The sequence below is a fragment of the Natrix helvetica genome (genome assembly GCF_964273705.1).
Source record: "Natrix helvetica genome assembly, chromosome: 4".
Classification (NCBI taxonomy): Eukaryota; Metazoa; Chordata; class Lepidosauria; order Squamata; family Natricidae; genus Natrix; species Natrix helvetica.
Window position 1 is genome coordinate 67748783 of NC_138550.1, and position 17368 is coordinate 67766150.

The following is a 17368-nucleotide window of genomic DNA, read 5'->3' on the forward strand; positions in this document are numbered from 1 at the left end:
AGAGCCACGCTCCTGCTGCAAAGACTTAAGGAGTCTGGTGGCTGGTTCCCCTTTAATGGGATCCTCAAACATCAACCTGAGATGGTTACAAAAACCCTGGAAATCAGAGGGCTCAGCTGAGAGAGCAAGGGAATGGCCCACCGAGCCTCTGTGCCTGAGAGCAAGCTGATAATAAATACCACCTTTGTCCGGTCAGTGGAAAAGTCCTCCGCTCTCAAGCTGATAAACAGCTGGTATTGTCCGAAGAACGCTGCAAACATATTTTGGTTGCCGTCAAACTTGTCTGGAGTAGCCACTGGACATTTCCTCCTTGGCTGGGGGGGAGGGGGTTAGCAAGCCCCTGGGCTATTTGTCCAGTCAACAAAGCCAATTGTTGTGCCAAGAGGGCATTTTCAGCATGTAGTTGCTCCATTTCAGCTTAATGGAGTTTTTGTTTGGGACAGAAGTCAAACTGTTCTGACCCCTCTTCTTCCCTCGCCAACACAGAACACACTCCGGACCAAAACTACTTCAACAGGATTTATTGCACAGACAGACAGACAGATCCTTGGCAGAAATCCACCATGACAAGACTCTCAGAACCCTCCGACACAGAGACAAGATAGCAGCTGTCCAGCATGCTAAGCTTCCAAGACAGAACTTTCCGAATAGTTCCTTTGTTGACTTCTGCAAAGGGCGTATGGTCAATCAATCCTTTTATATACTGAAGGGGAGTCTACTTATCAGCAGCTGAGAGCAATTACCACTGGTAACTGCGCCCTTGCTCCTTGCGCCTGTGGGCGCGGCAATAACGGGCATCTAAGAACTCCCTGCTTATGTCTGAGTCACTGTCCTGTGACTCCTCCCCACTGCTCCAAGGCATGGCATCTGGAGCCCCCCTCCTTTGGCTCTCACCGCTGCTCCATGCCTCAGGCGCCTCCTGATGGCCGACCAGACTCTCCGATCCCTGCTCAGAGTCAGAACCCTGCCCAGGGTCCTTCAGAGCCGAATCATAGGGACCCTCGCTCTCGGAATCTGGTGGCAGCTCCAACGGCTCCTGCTGGGCCACAACAGATTTGTATATCCTATAAAAGAGAAATCTGAGACCTTTCAGATCTTTAAAGACTTTGCAGCATTTGTTTCTACCCAATACCAAGTTCTCATCGCCAGAATCCAGAGTGACCGTGGTGCAGAATTCATGTCTCGGTGTTTCCAGGAATGGATGCGTAAGAATGGAATTCTTCATCAGACATCCGCTCCATACACACCGGCTCATAATGGAGTCGCAGAACGAAGACAAGGGGTTCTACAAACCATGATGCGTTGTCTCCTAGAAGACGCCAATCTCAGTAACCTATACTGGGGTGAAGCTATCAAATATGCAAATTACATTGTCAACCGTACTTGGAGCAGTGTAATAAATCAAACTCCTTTCTTCATGATGTATGGCTACAAGCCCGATCTCAAGAACCTCCACATTTTTGGTTCATACGTTATGGTGAACATTCCCTTAGCTCAAAGAAGAAAAGGAGGTCCAGCAGCAAAGAGACTGAGATTTATGGGCATTGATGATAATTCAAAATGGAGCAAATTTATTGACCCTAAACATGTAATTGTCATTTCTCAATCTGCTAATTTTGAGGAAGGTATTGACTGGTCCAGGATTCATTCCAATGATCCTGGAGTTTATTTTCCTAGAGATGATGTTGCAGATGCCACACAGCCTGATGACCAAGATTCACAGGCAGATATTCCTTCTACCAGTTCTTCACAACCTGATGTTCCGTCTTCGTAAGCCACAGATGCTGATGCTAGCGACGAATGTGAGGACGAGGACGAAGAAGAAGAAGAATGGACTGTTGTTCCGAGACATTCCAAGAGGGTCACAAAAGGAATCCCTCCACAATGATATTCATGGCAACTGACAAAAACGCCCTTGCCTTTGATTTGCAATGTTACACTTCCTCCTGATACATTTACACAAATCAAGCAGCTTCCTGATTCAGAGCAAGACAAATGGTATGAAGCAATGCAGGATGAAGTGAACAGTTTAAAGAAACTTAATGTATTTACACCTGCAAAACCTCCAACAAACAAAAAAGTCATTGGCACTCGATGGGTCTACAGAATCAAGAAGAAACCAAATGGGGAGAGACGACTTCCGGCAGTCGAAGGTGACGGACACGTGCGCCCGCCTTTTCGCTGCTTCGGTGGGCTCCCCTGAAGTCTAGGGGAGCACAGGTTGCCTTGGAGGGGCGCCCTGCCGTAGGGGTGGCTTGCTGGGACCCCCTGGAATGATGTAGGCCGCAGGGGGGTCTCCAGCTTTGGCCCAGGAGCCGGAGCGTGCGGAATGCCACCGCGCGCTTCACCGAACGGAGCCTGGAAGGAAATGATCAATTCGAATGAAACAGCTGAAGCGTGGTGAGGTGAGGGGTCTCTCCAGGTCTTTTACTGTTTTTACTCTTTTGACTGTTCTGCAGTTTTTTGGGGACTTTTTTTCAACCTCTGGAGGAGTTCAGATTGGAGGGGGGAATTTCCACCCCCCTTGGAAAAGCGGCACTTGGAAAATCTCTCCCTTTTATGGGGGAGAGAGAAAGTTTAAAATCTACTTTCACTTCCCTTAAATAATGGGGGAAAAAATCTTTCTTGACCACAACTGTGAGAGAAAGGATGGCTGAACTGATTCTTCTCTAAACTATGTATGGGAATTTTGATTTTGTTATTTCCTGACCACCTGTACTGGCTGAGCCAATATGGCCAACTTCCTCCTTCTGCTTTGTCTTTATGAATGAGACTCCTCCCTTGGAAAACTTTATGGCTTTCAACTAATTTCCACCCCAGAGATCTCCAGGAGCCTCTTCAAATGCGTTTTTCCCCTGGATTTGGAATATTTTGACCCACCTATTTGCTCTAGTTTTGTATCAGATGATTTATTCTCCTTTGGACTTGCTTGCCTGGTGATCCCTACCGGCTGTGCTTTCCCACAGACACAATTTCTTTGCATAGAACAATAACTATCTCTGAGCCTCATGATGGGTCCAAAGAAGTTACCGCCTGGTAAGGCCTCATCCGCCCCAACATCTTCCACGTTCAGCCCCATTGCTCACCAGTCACAACTGGGATCTTTTTTACAACCTAAAGCCTCTGAAGAGAGTGCAAAGAATTTGTCTATTCATCAGATGCTTCAATCCATCTTAAAGGGACAGGACAAAATAAATAAAAAAACTGCAGGACTTAAATGAACAGCTCAGAGAGACGAAACAGCAAACCATATGGAATGAACAGAGGATAGGTGTACTGGAGGAGGGTGCGGTTGGGATGAGAGATGAGATGAAGACAATCCAAAGGGGGAATGTAGAATTTGGAAATCATATGATAAAAATGGAATTTGAAAGGATGTCTTTTTTCCTTAGGTTCCAAAACTTGCCAGAAGTTGAGAATGAAGATCTTAAGGAGATTATGACCACAATACTAGCAGAATATATTAACAGAGATAAACAACAGCTTTGGTGGAATATTGACCTGATCTATAGGATTAATTCAGCCTATGCAAGAACACACAATGTTCCAAGGGAAGTTCATGTCAAATTTCTTAGAAAAACAACAAGAGATGAGGTTCTAGGAGCTCAAAGGGGAGGACCATTAAAATATAAGGATAAAGAAATAACCATTCTTAAACAGATCCCAAAGAAAGTAAGAGATAACAGAAGGAAATATTCCTTCTTAGCAAAAAATTATACAATAATGGGGTCTGGTTTAGGTGGCTGTTACCAGAAGGCATGTTGATTTTCTGGGAGGGCAGTAGAATTAGAATCAACACAGTAGTGGAAGCAGAGGCTTTCACTAAAAAACACAGTGCTCTCTTAGGTGAAATGGGGGATGTTACACAAGAAACCAAGGAGGGAGGGGCTGAGGCTCTGCCAGTGGACAGGGGAGAGGATGCGACAACTAGAAGACTCAGATCACAAAAGTGATTTGAAACATTATTGCAATTGTTGTTACAGTGTACCTTTATGGAAGTGATACAAAACAAAATGATTGAAACATACTGATAATTTTGTGTTATACTCAAAACTGCTAATACCTATGAAAATGTTGATATTTTTCTATTCTTGTTTGTAAAAGTTGTGAGACCTGGGGGGTCTTCTCCCCCCCACACGATGTTGCTGTCAAAATGTTCTATAACCTTTTAATCCCTTTTCCCTGTAAAACTTTTAAAATCAATAAAATTTGAATAAAAAAAAAAGAAACCGAATGGTGAGTCATTGTACAAAGCCAGACTTGTAGCTCAGGGTTTCGCTCAACGCTATCCTGAAGACTACACAAACACTTACTCACCAACAGTCAGAACTGAGAGTGTAAAAATTGCTTTAACCACTGCAACTATTCTTGGTTTAGAAGTTTTCCAGTTTGATGTGGACACGGCTTATCTACATGCTGACCTAGATGAAGAGATCTACGTGAGAGGACCTCCAGGATTCCGACAGCAAGAAGGGGATACCTGGTTCCTAAAAAAAAGTCTTTATGGTCTGAAACAGTCAGGTTTTATGTGGTACTTATGTCTTACTGACAAACTAAATTCAATGGGCTTTATTAAGTCCGAAACTGATGAATGTGTGTTCACAAAAAGATCTAACAATGCATATGAGATCATTCTTGTTTATGTTGATGATATTGTTTATATTGGTCCAAATAAGAAAATGAGTTTTTGCTAAAAGTTTGCAGAGATACTTCACATTGAAATCGTTAGGTCATATTAGCACTTACTTAGGTGTTCAGAATGACAAAACACAGAAGGGGTTTAGTCTTTCACAAGAAGAGAAAATTGACCACATTCTGCATCATTGCAACATGAAAGATGCTAACACAACAAAGACACCCATGCAAACAGATTTTTACAACTTAACACATGAACCAAGTCCTGAGTTTGAGGATGAAACACTTTATCGTTCAGTCATTGGGTCACTGTTGTACATTAGTAGTTGGACCAGACCCAACATTGCACTTAGTGTTAATCTCTTATCACGACACGTAGGTAAGGCAAAACAATTTCATTGGACATGCGTTAAGAAGTTATTGAAATACCTGAAAGACACTAAACACATGAAGTTATTGCTAGAACCAACACACACTGATCATCCAAAGTTATGTTGTTATGCCGATTCTGATTGGGCAAGTGATAAGAAATCACTCAAAAGTACTTCAGGTTACATGATGTTCCTGAATGGATGTCCTGTTTACTGGCAAGTGAGAAAACAGAGTTTTGTTTCGTGTTCATCTACTGAAGCTGAATATGCTCGTGTTTCAGATGCATGTAATTCTCTGGTTTGATGCTTTGATCGCAGATATCTGGACACGTCCGTTTCGACCAATCACTGTGATGGAAGATAATGAATCGGTGGTTTATATTTCTGAGTCACATTTCACAGGTTCTAGGTCCAGACACATTGACATTCGCTATCAAAACACAAAGCAATTAGTTAAGCAAGGTTTTGTTAAATTGCAATATGTATCTACACATGATCAAATTGCTGACATGCTCAACAAACCACTTCCAGAAGCTCAACACAAGTATCTGCGAAAGAAGATGTGCCTTATTTGATGATTTGATGACATCAGCCCAACTAGCAAAAGAAGGGGTGTCACTGCGTTAATTGGTTTGCTAGCTGCGCTGAAATTTACTGTGCAGGTCACAGTTCTTATCTGCAAGTGATTTAGTACACATGCTCCTTCACATTCCTTAACTTTCACTTCTGCTCTTCCGTTCGCCTGCCAAGAAGGTGGGCAACATAGCTCTTGCCAAAATGTAAGATTTAGATAGCAAGTTTTGTATTTTTATTTTCTTTTATATTAAAGTGTTTTTATTAGGAACATGTCTCGGGTTTATTTTCGCTTATTTCAAAAGTATGCTACAAGGAATGCCAAGATCCACACCTCTTTAATTCAGGGCGGAACCTCCCCCCTAACATTAATTGAATGGACTTTCTTTCCCAATCAACTAATTTGTAAGCTCTTTGATCTCTGATTTATCACTGAAAAAAGGGGGAAATGTATGAGATTATTTACCATAAAGTCTTCACAGACTCATCAAGTGAATGGATATAACTGCTGTTGATTCCAATTCTTTGGGGGGAAATTGTGTTACACATTCTGTAATCAGGTACATTGTTATAAAAAGCAGCATAATACAAACATGTTTAAATACAACATGAACAATTCTTATGATAAATACATTATTCAGATAGCTTTAAATAAAAACTCTGAAAAAATGGAAAACTTGGGGAAAAAGATCAACAATTGACAAATCTATACGATACAGTACAATGCAGGAGAAATTACAGCAGTTGATATATAGGAAATTTTAGTTCCCATGTGGTTAAATATAACTGCAGGAAAATGAAAGATGTTAACCATACTTGGATCAGTTCATAGCCTGAAATTAAAACTTTTGGGAAAATATTAAACATTCTCTTTAAGTTTGAAGATTTCTGAGTGTGCTGTGTCTCCATTGTAGTTGCTTTAAGAGTCTGCATCAAGGCAATAAGCAGTATAATAAAACTCAATTGACTATAGAATCTTGTAGGGTTTTTGTCATAAAAAATCAGGACTTTGCGCTTTGAGCATCCACAATGAAAACAGAGTTAGAAAGGTTTCTTTGCTATCTATCTAATTTACTATTTCTGTCTCTCTGTCTATCTCAATCTAGAGAGCAAAATTAGTGAAATTCTTCATATGGACTCCGGGAGTCACTGTTGGACAGCAAGGGAGTTGCCTGTAAGTTGCCAGCAAACCATTTCCATATTTCAGCAGATGGGCAAGGAGATGCAGCAGAAAGCATTGTGTTAAAAGTTGTTCAACAAAGGATTCTATTTTTATTATACTACTGTAAAATATTGGGTAGCTGGGAAATTCTATATGGAAAACAAACTAGGAAAAAAGAGGAAACAAAAGATGATGATGGAAGCAAAATACAAAACCAGAATACAAGAACCAAATGTGAGGCAAGTACTTTTTCTATTATTATGTTCTTTGATCAGCTGGGTGGTATCTGAACAGGTTGAGTACTCACTTCCTGAGGAAACAGAAAAACATTTCTTTGTGGGGAACCTTGCTAAAGATTTAGGATTAGCTGTTGATCTGCTGTCAAAACACAAGCTTGCTATCTCTTCAGAAAAACAGTATTTTATTCTGAATGAGCAAAATAGTGATCTATATGTGAATGACAGAATAGATCGGGAAAAGATTTGTGGAAAATTATCTACTTGCATCCTGAAACTAGAGGTTGTGGCACATAATCCTTTAAATATTTTCCCCATAAAAGTTTCCATCCTAGATATTAATGATAATGCCCCACAGTTCAAAGAAAAAGATGTAAAACTGGAAGTGAGTGAATCTCATTTGCCAGGAGCTCGATTTGCCCTGGGAAATGCTGAAGACGAGGACATTGGAATCAACGCCCTTCAAGATTATCATTTGAGCTCAACCCCATATTTCAAGCTAGAAGTTCAAGAGAGCAAAGATGGTGGCAAATATGCAGAATTAATTTTGCAAAAGCCATTGGACAGGGAGAAAGAGCACACACACCACTTGATTCTTACAGCTTCAGATGGAGGACGTCCAGTGAAAACTGGAACTCTTAACATAGAAATCAGTGTTATTGACACAAATGACAATCCACCAATCTTCTCCCAGGCAACTTACAAAACAAGTCTGAAAGAGAATTCACCAAGAGGGACTTCTGTGCTTCAAGTGAAAACATCTGATAATGATGAAGGGTCAAATGCTGCAATTCATTATACAGTCAGTAAAATCCTAGATAGCAGTCAAAAGAAATTCATTTTGGATCCCACCGATGGAACAATTTATCTTAAGGAAAGTGTTGATTTTGAAGACAGAAGAAGCTATGTAATGATAATACAGGCAAGTGATGGAGGTGGACTAGTTGCACATTGCAATGTAGAGATTGAGGTTCTTGATGAGAATGACAATGCTCCAGAAGTAATTATTACATCTCTATCCAGCCTCATTCTTGAAGATACTCTACCTGGAGCAGTGGTTGCCCTCATCAAAGTCCATGACAGAGATTCTGGACTTAATGGGGAAGTCACCTGTTATCTAAGGGAAACTGTACCTTTCCAGGTGGTCTCATCATCAGATAACTACTTCAAACTCCTCACAGATGGCCCCCTTGACAGAGAAAAAACACCAGTGTATAACTTAACAATTACAGCCACAGACCAAGGCATACCTCCTCTTTCCACAGATAAAACCATCTCAATACCAATTTCAGATATCAATGATAACCCTCCAGCATTTGAAAAACCTTCCTATGTTGCCTACATTCCTGAGAACAACCCATCCGGAATGTCTATTTTCCAGGTTAAGGCTTTTGACCCAGATTTGGATCGTAACGCCCAAATCATCTACTCCATTCTTAACAGCAATGTCAAGAACCTGCCTCTTTCCTCCTATGTTTCTATTAACTCTGAGACTGGAACTCTCTACGCTCAACGATCTTTTGACTATGAGCAGCTCAGAGACTTCCAGCTGCAAGTGCAAGCCCAGGATGAAGGCTCTCCATCTCTCAATAACAGTGCCACAGTCAAAGTGTTCATACTGGATCAGAATGATAATATTCCCCAGATCCTGTATCCTTCCCAAACAACTCAGGGTTCATCATTGTTTGAGATGGTGCCTCGCTCAGCCGATTCGGGTTATTTGGTGACAAAAGTTGTGGCTGTGGATGCTGACTCTGGACATAATGCCTGGCTCTCTTTTCATCTCCTGCAGGCCACAGAGCCCTCACTCTTCATCATCAGCTCCCACACGGGAGAGATCCAAACAGCTCGAGCATTAGTTGAGAGAGACATTACCAAGCAGAGGCTGGTCATCATGGTGAAGGATAATGGACAGCCACCTCTCTCAGCCACCACTAGTCTCAACCTTGTCTTTGCTCAGAACTTCCAGGAGGCTCTTCCTGAAATGAATGCCCAACCTACTAACTCAGAGGATCAGTCCAAGCTCCAGTTTTACTTAGTTCTGACTTTGACTTTGGTATCCTTTCTGTTCCTGGTGGCAGTGATTTTGGCCATTATTATGAAACTTCAAGGGTCAAGGAACCCCACTTTTTTTCAGTGCTCCATTCCCAATTCTTATTCAAAGACTGGTACTGTATTTCCTCCAAATTATGAAGATGGGACTTTGCCTTATTCTTATCAGATCTGTTTATCCACTGAGTCCAGGAGAAATGAACTGACTTTTCTGCAACCCAATGTCCAAATAGTGGAGGATATTCTTTGTGAGGATAAACCTGATACTTGTATCATGCTCAATGGAGAATCTAATTCTAAAAATAATTCTGAAAATATGGTAAGTTCATTTTTCCTTTCTTAGAAAGATTTGTCATTATAACATCATTTAATGGTATAAGTGAAAACAGCAACTATTTATGGAATAATTATCTTATCTTAAAAATTAGCTTTTTTTTGTTTTGTTTTAGCTGAGTGCATAAAGTTGAAGTACTATAGGATGGACGTTCTGAAGAACTAAATCAAATGTAAGACTAAGTACATATTTCTGTATGAAGCAATGGGTTTCTGAAGTTGCCCCAACTGGATAAACAGGGAATATTAATAAGAGACTAGCTGCAGAGTTCAACATGACAAAGAAAAGAACAGTGGGGCTAGAGAAATTATATATTCTGAGGCACTATGTGAGCATATGTTGCCTGGAATGAAAATATGTCCTGGATCACTACAGTATTAACAGCAATGGGTATATTCTGAGAGCAATTGACTGTCTGTTGCAGACGACCTGATTGCTTCTTGTTGAGCAAGGAGAAGATGTTATAAAGGTGATGTGTTTCTAAAGAGTACATTCAGTGATTAAGAGACAAACTGGAAGAAATTTGTCAGATGAGACCAAGGGGGGGGGGTCATGGGGAAATCTCTGTTTAAGTGAATAGTTGTATTCTCCATATTGATGGAGATGGTTTTGCAGGTATGCTTGTGTCTCTGAAAACAACAAAACAGCAAACTTACAATGCTTAAGGAAAAGGTTAAGTGGATTGTGGCAGTGAAGACTATTCTTCAACTCCTAAGAGAGGTTAAACATTTGGAAAACCAATAAGTCAGAAATAAGATTTGTTTGGCATATGTTTTTTACTAACCTATATTGACTTCTATTTATAAGTTTGCTTGCTTTTAGGTACCGTATTTTTCAAAGTATAAGACACACTGGAATATAAGACACACGAAGGTTTTGAAGAGGCAAATTTTTAAAAAGAGTTTTTGCACTCTGCAAACCTCCCAAAAACGGCCCATTTTTCATGAAAATGGGTCCGGGTTTTTTTTCCAAAAAAAAAGGGCATGAATAGCCCTTAGGAGGCTTGTAGAGTGTTCTGGGGTGGGGGGCAAAAACAAGCAAAAAATGTCCCATTAAGGTAATATTTCACATTTTTCCTTGTCTCCTGGAGAAAGAATGGTCCATAATGAGTCTGACAGGAATTAGGCTTTGCATGCTCAAGACTTCACAAAGAGCTTGACCAGGCAGAGTAGGGAAAAATTAAATACCTCCGTTCTAATTCTACAGACAATACTGGCACTCAATGTATATAATCGGCATTGATGGATGAAGTTTTCTCCCATGTTTTAAAATGTAACTAAGCCTATTTACTTGGACCTTGGGGCCAAAATTAAACTACCCAACCCAACTGAAAGCAGAAGTGTAACCAGTGGATTTAGGTTTACAACTGAGACCTTTTGATTAATAAAGCTTTAAAATTACTTTATCTTATACTTTATATTGTGTCAGCAATATTAAAAAAGATAGAGCAGAGTTAAAGAAGGAAAGATCTTTTATACTGTTCATACTTTCACCATTCATGTTCAAGGGAGAGATCGTGCTTTTATCACTTTATGTCTTCCTTCTCTAGCAAAATGTATAGGACAATTTTTAAAAATCTCGTATTACCAAATAAAATGCCATAAAGGTCAAAGGGCATGGTTTATATTGAAAAATATATGTCAGTCTTACATTTCAAAGCCCCTGTAATTCTCAATTTACTTTTAATTAAATGGGATTAGATTTGAATCAGAGTCTTGAATTTTCAATGTCAAGGTAATGAAAAAAATCAATCCTTCTCATATATTAGTGGTACATGGCACTACAAAGTTTTAGAGCCTCTTGTCTTATTAATGCTGTCACTCGTGCTTAACTGTGAAAAATCAGGGTTTTTTATAGATGTGTTGGTACATCTTGATCAGGGGTGTCAAACTGGATTCCTTCGAGGGCTGGATCAACCTTGTAGTTCTCCTGCATGGGCCAGCAAGAGAGGGGGGAGGGGAGTTGGGGGAAGCTTGGACAGATGCCTACAGCAGCACTCTGCCAGCCAAAACGGGGCATGGGGGGCTGTGCACAGCTTCCTCTGTCCCATTTTTGGCCTGAATGGCCTCCTACAGCCCTTTACCAGCCAAAACAGGGCATTGGAGGGTGCACATTGTTAGATCGGGCAATGAGAAGGCAGACACTGGCTTAACGTAACAACAACTCTTTATTCAAAGAGACAAGTATGTACAATCCAGCAACTGTTCGGTCTGACAGCAACCCTTTTATAGGTAGCGGTCAGACCTCTTAGCCAATCAGATTAAACCTCTGTTCCTGCCGGAACAGAGGACCAGAGTGGAAACTCTGGTAGCTAGTGTTAACACCTAACACCCCTCCCCTCTTGGTTGGGATGTTCCTATTGGTCACATAGTCTTTGAGGTAGGCGGGTCTTTGTTTCACTCTACCAGACCTGCGCATTTCATTTGGAACTGGTTCTTCAGGCAGGTCGGACGGACCAGTCTGCTCTCCAGCTCCACTCTGTGGAACCTGCTGGAACTTACCCCAGGCCCCGGCTGGAGTCCCCTGGATTTGCTCGCTTTGAGCTCACTGTGGGGCTGCAACAAACTCAGATACGTTTTCCGGTACCCTCGGGTTTGAGCTGGCTGTAGAAGGAGTGAGTGTTTGCTCCTTTTGGGTAGGGCCTTGGCTGCTTTGTTTCGGATTTTCCTCTGGTGCTCTAAGATTGGAGTGGGAGAGGCGACCCCGGAGTTGGTCAACGTGCCTCCTCCAATTTCTACCATCCTCTAGCTCTAATAGATAAGAGCAAGGCCTGGTGATGCCTATCACCATAGCAGGAATCCACAGAGTCCCCCCGGCATAGTTGTGGGTGTATACTGAATCCCCTACGCTAAAGTTTCGAATCTTGCTTGTGGAGTCTGGGGGGCTATGTGGAAGAGTAGTTTGGGTGTAGCCAGTCTAAGTGGGACCTTAGTCGGCGACCCATGAGAAGCTTAGAGGGGCTTCTCCCGGTGGTGGCGCTTAGCGTGATATGTTGGATTAGCAAATAGTGATCAACCCGTGTTTGCCAATCACCCGGGCCCATTCTGGTGAGGGCTTCTTTAGCTGATTGCACCATTCTCTCCACCTGACCATTGGAAGCCAGATGGAATGGTGCGACTAGGGCATGCCAAATTCCCTGACTAGCTAAGTAGGTCTCGAATTGCATGGCCGTGAACTGGGGCCCATTGTCTGAGACCAAGATGTTGGGCAGGCCGTGCATGGAGAAAAGTCTCTGTAGCACCTTGATGACTGCCTCTGCCATGGTAGAGGTCACCAGGGCTACCTCTAACCATTTCGAATATGTGTCCACAACTATCAGGAATGTTTGGCCATGAATGGGGCCTGCAAAGTCAATGTGCATCCTAGACCAGGGTGCCTGAGGGCGCTCCCACTGCTTCAGCTGGTCCAGAATGCGGCCGCGCGGGTTGTCATGGGGGTACCTAGGTGCTCCCATGTTACACCCCTTTTAGGCGGCCTGCACTGGTTGCTGGTTGTTTTCCGGGTGCAATTCAAGGTATTAATTATGACCTTTAAAGCACTCCATGGCTTAGGCCCAGGGTACCTGCAAGACCACCTACTGCCACCAGTAGCCTCCCACTGTCCAGTATGATCCCACAGAGTTGGCCTCCTCAGGGTGCCGTTGGCCAGACAGTGTCGGCTGGTGACTCCCAGGGGGGGACCCTTCTCTGTGGGAGCGCCTTCCCTCTGGAATGAGCTGCCCCCGGAGCTTCGCATAATCCCTGACCCCCTGTCCTTCCAACACGCCCTAAAAAGTTGGCTTTTCCAGCAAGCTGGCCTGGCCTGTTAATTTTAACTTATTTTAAATGTATCGTCTTTTAAATTCGGTTGATTTTTGGATATGTATATAATTTTTTTAAAAACTTTTGGAATGTGCTTTTTTTTTTAATGTTGTATGCCGCCCTGAGTCCTTTTGGAGAAGGGCGGCATATAAATCCAAATAAACAGAAACAGAAACAGCATAGCGGGCACCTCTGGGGGAGCTGGTCTGGATTCCTGGCACGGAGTGCAGGTAGCCACCCACTCTTCTATCTCCCTGTCCATGTTAGGCCACCAGATGTAGCTCCTAGCCAAGGATGTGCGTTTAGTAAAAAACATTTTAAATTCGGCACCAACAGGCCCCTTGGGCCACCCCCTCCACACCCAGTTCAAAATCTGCTTAATAGTAGAGTCCTTAGCAGAAAAACGGCAACGTCATTGGACGAGACAGGTCCAGAGTCTAGGCAGTCAATAAGTAGGACCGGTGTCTCGGGAGTGGGGTCAGCCGGCAGTTCAGGTAGGGGACAGTGGCTCAAAGCGTCAGCATGTTTCAATGTGGAACCAGGGCGGTGAACCAGTTTGTAGGAGTAAGCAGCCAGGAAAACAGTCCACCTGGTCATGCGTGGAGACAAAGATACTGGGGTAGGTCGGTCCCCAGCCAGTAGCCCTAACAATGGTTTGTGGTCCGTCACAAGTTCGAAATCTCAGCCGTAAAGGTACTCGTGGAATCTCTTGACTCCCGCTACTGCAGCCAAAGCCTCTCGGTCCATTTGGCTGTAGTTCCTTTCAGTGGAAAACAAGGTTCATGAATAGAAAGCAATAGGGGCTTCCGTGCCGTTGGGCATGCGGTGGCTGAGCACAGCGCCAATGCCAAAGGGGGATGCGTCACAAGTTAACACCAGCGGCAGGGTCTGGCTGTACTGGACCAGCAGAGAGTCAGCAGTCAGAAGATGTTTGACCACGGCAAATGCGGCAGCCTCAGCTCGGCCCCAGGACCATTTGGCATTCTTGGACAGGAGATGATGCAAGGGCTCAGCGATGGTGGCTTTCTGTTTGAGAAAGACGCTGTAGAAGTTAAGGAGCCCAAGGAATGCCTGCAGCTTGGCCTGATTGCGAGGTGTGGGGGCTTCCTGGATAGTTTTTACTCTTTGGGATGTTGGGTGGATCCCAGAGCCATCAATCATGTACCCCCGAAATTCAACCCTGGGCACGTTAATTTTGCATTATTTTTTTTTGAGCCGGAGGCCTTTTTCGCGAATTCTGGTCAAAACAGCCCTAACTCTTTTTAAAAGTTGCGCCTCGTTTGCAGCTGATACCAAGATGTCATCGAAATAGGGGATGACTCCTGGTATCCCCTACAAAAGCCGTTCCATGACACTTTGGAACAGTCCAGGGGCGATACTAACTCTGAAGTGCAGGCGGTGGCATTTGAATGCACCTCTGTGCGTCATGATGGTTTGAGCCTCTGCTGTGGTGCCATCTACAGGCAACTGCTGATATGCCTGCGCCATATCTAATTTAGCAAAAAAAATTCCTGGGCCTAGCGAATGTAGTAGGTGCTGTACAATGGGCACAGAGTAGGTGCTTTGTTGTAGCGTGTTGTTTATTGTGCATTTATAGTCCGTGCAGATGCGGACTGACCCATCTGGCTTGACCAGGTCACTATAGGGATCTTCCAAGGTGCATGGTGGACTGGCTCTAGGATCCCCTGGCTCACCAGCTTATCAATTTCCCTATCGATTTTAGGGTGGAGAGCGAAAGGTACTCTCCTGGGTTTGAGCCTGATAGGTGCTATGTTGGGGTCCAAGTTAAAAGAGATTGGCGTCCCCACATACTTACCAAGACTGGAGCCGAAGACGTCCTCGAACTCCTTAAAAATCGCCTTGGCAGCGCCGTCCTTTACAGAGTTGATTTTGGTGACTTCCAACCCCAGGGCTTCAAACCAATCGAGCCCCAGGAGGCTCTGTAGCAGTGCGCTGGCCACGGTCATGGGAAGCTTGGCACTGATGTCTTTGAACTGCACTCAGAAGGTGCCTTGGCCCACGATGGGGACTCGGTTCCCCTAGTAGTCACGCAAACTGATGTCTGGGGTGCGAAGTTGCCATCTTTTCAAGCTCAGGATGGCTTGCTTCAGGGTCAACCAGGATATGATCATTAGGGATGATCCAGTGTCGACTTCAAGCTCGCAGGGAGCGTCCTCAATGAGGACTGTGACCTTCAGCTTTTTTGGCCGCCTAGTGCGGACTTGCCCTATAGTGGTTTGATAGGTTACTTTAGGTTCTCTCTCTGGGCGCCATTGAGTTTTCTGCCAGGCCCCTGGGTTGGGCCTCTGTTGGCGGTTTGGATTTGGTTTTGGCTGCAAAGCGGTGGCAGGAAATTCGCTCCAGCACACTTTGGCAATGTGCCCCTTCTTGTCGCAATGCTGACAGGTTGCATCCCGAAACCGACCGGGCATGGTCTCCTCCGCAGCTTGCACAAGGCAGCAGGTGCGAATTGAATTTTTGCACTGGTTTTGTGCGGCTACTGCACATGCGGTAGCTGTCATCATCTTCGCTGTCAGAGGGTTCTTGTTCAGCGGCCTCGTGATATATGTGCATTTGCTTCTGCACAGTTTGTGGCGTGTTGTGTTGGCGCTGTAATGCTTCCGTGGACTTATCTGCAGATTCAGACACCCTGGCTTCATCAAGTGCAATCTGCAGAGACATATTTGATCTGGCTAGCAGACGTCTCTGCAGGTTAATGTCCTGCACACCGCAGATTAAGTAGTCTAAAATTTGGTCGTCCAGGTCATGGAAATCGCAATATGTTGCTGCTTTTCGCAGGGCCACTACATATTGGTTTATGGATTCTCCCTCCTGTTGGTTCCACATGTTGAATTCATGGCAGAGAACGTGCCTTGATGGTTTGGGTGCATAGTGAGTTTTTAGAGTCTGCTGTAACGCTGCCCAAGGAACTGCTTGGATCGGAGTTGGCTCCGATAAATCTTTCGTGGTTTCGAAGACCTCTCGGCCGCAGTAACCCAGGAAGAGGTTCTTCTTGGATGCCCATAAGGTCATTTGCCTCGAGGAAGCATTCGAACCTTAACATATACGATTCCCAGTGTTCGGCAACCGGGTCATACGGAGTTGGAGGGGCATGCATGGCCATTCTTGGCGATTCAAGTTTGCCGCTCAAAATGGTAGCTCGATGCCGCACCAAAGCTACGGGCTAGATTTACTTGCTCGATGTCTCGTTGTTCATTTCTTCGCCTATCTGCCTCTCAATCCCACCTTCGTCGCCAGTGTTAGATCGGGCAATGAGAAGGCAGACACTGGCTTAACGTAACAACAGCTCTTTACTCAGAGAGACAAGTATGTACAAACCAGGAACTGTTTGGTCTGACAGCAACCCTTTTATAGGGAGCTGTCAGACCTCTTAGCCAATCAGATTAAACCTCTGATCCCGCCGGAACAGAGGACCAGAGTGGAAACTCTGGTAGCTAGTGTTAATATCTAACACACATGCTCCACCTGAGACTCGTTTTCACCCTCCATGGCCTCCACCAGCACTCTGCTGGCCAAAAACGGGGCACGCGGAGGCCTCCTGAGGCCCCTGCATAGCCCATTTTCAACATCTCTTGCCTCCAGCAGCACTCTGCTGGCAGGGGTGAGTTCCAGCAGGCACTATTGCCAGTTTGCTCATAGGTGTGCTGTGCACCCATGCACAGTGCAAAAAAAAATTGTTTTGCGCATGTACAGAAGCAAAAAAACAAGATGGGGGTGCCTATGGCGCCACCTGGTGAACAGGTTTAGGCAGGCCTGGGTTGCTGCTGGTTCCAGTGATCCAGGCCGCCAAACTACTACTGGTTCAGCCTAACCAGTCTGAATTGGTAGGAACCCACCACTCTCTGCTGGCCAAAAATGGGCTGCAGGGGGATCTCAGCCCATTTTGACCAGCAGAGGCACTGTGGGCTAGTCCTTTGATATTTCCAGGCCAGCCCTGCGGGCCAGATTTAAGCACCCCATGAGCCGGATGCAGGCCTTGAGTTTGACACCTCTGACCTAGATTACTAACTACTTTATTATTTCTTATTTTAAAAGATTGACATGACAAACTATTGTCAGAAACAATTGCTATCTGATTTGGATAAACTACTGACTAGATGAATGTGGAGAATAAGTTTTAAGCAACAATTAAAGAAACATTGCCGTTTGCTCAGTGAAGAGAGCGTAATTTATTTAGGCAGCAA

The 17368-nt window shown here is 44.1% G+C and overlaps 1 protein-coding gene across 1 annotated transcript; it reads left to right on the plus strand.

Moving 5' to 3' along the window:
* Nucleotides 1–6802: 6802 nt before the first annotated feature.
* On the plus strand, nucleotides 6803–10425 carry LOC309390753 (protocadherin gamma-B6-like). The gene is made up of 2 exons (XM_081950457.1): nucleotides 6803–9348; nucleotides 9479–10425. Exons 1-2 carry the CDS (start codon nucleotides 6895–6897, stop codon nucleotides 9488–9490), a joined length of 2466 nt encoding a protein of 821 aa, XP_081806583.1. The 5' UTR covers nucleotides 6803–6894; the 3' UTR covers nucleotides 9491–10425.
* Nucleotides 10426–17368: the final 6943 nt, after the last annotated feature.

What these genes read in the sequence shown, in the direction of transcription:
- LOC309390753 (XM_081950457.1), top strand. Translation starts at nt 6,895, where the DNA reads ATGGAAAACAAACTAGGAAAAAAGAGGAAACAAAAGATGATGATGGAA.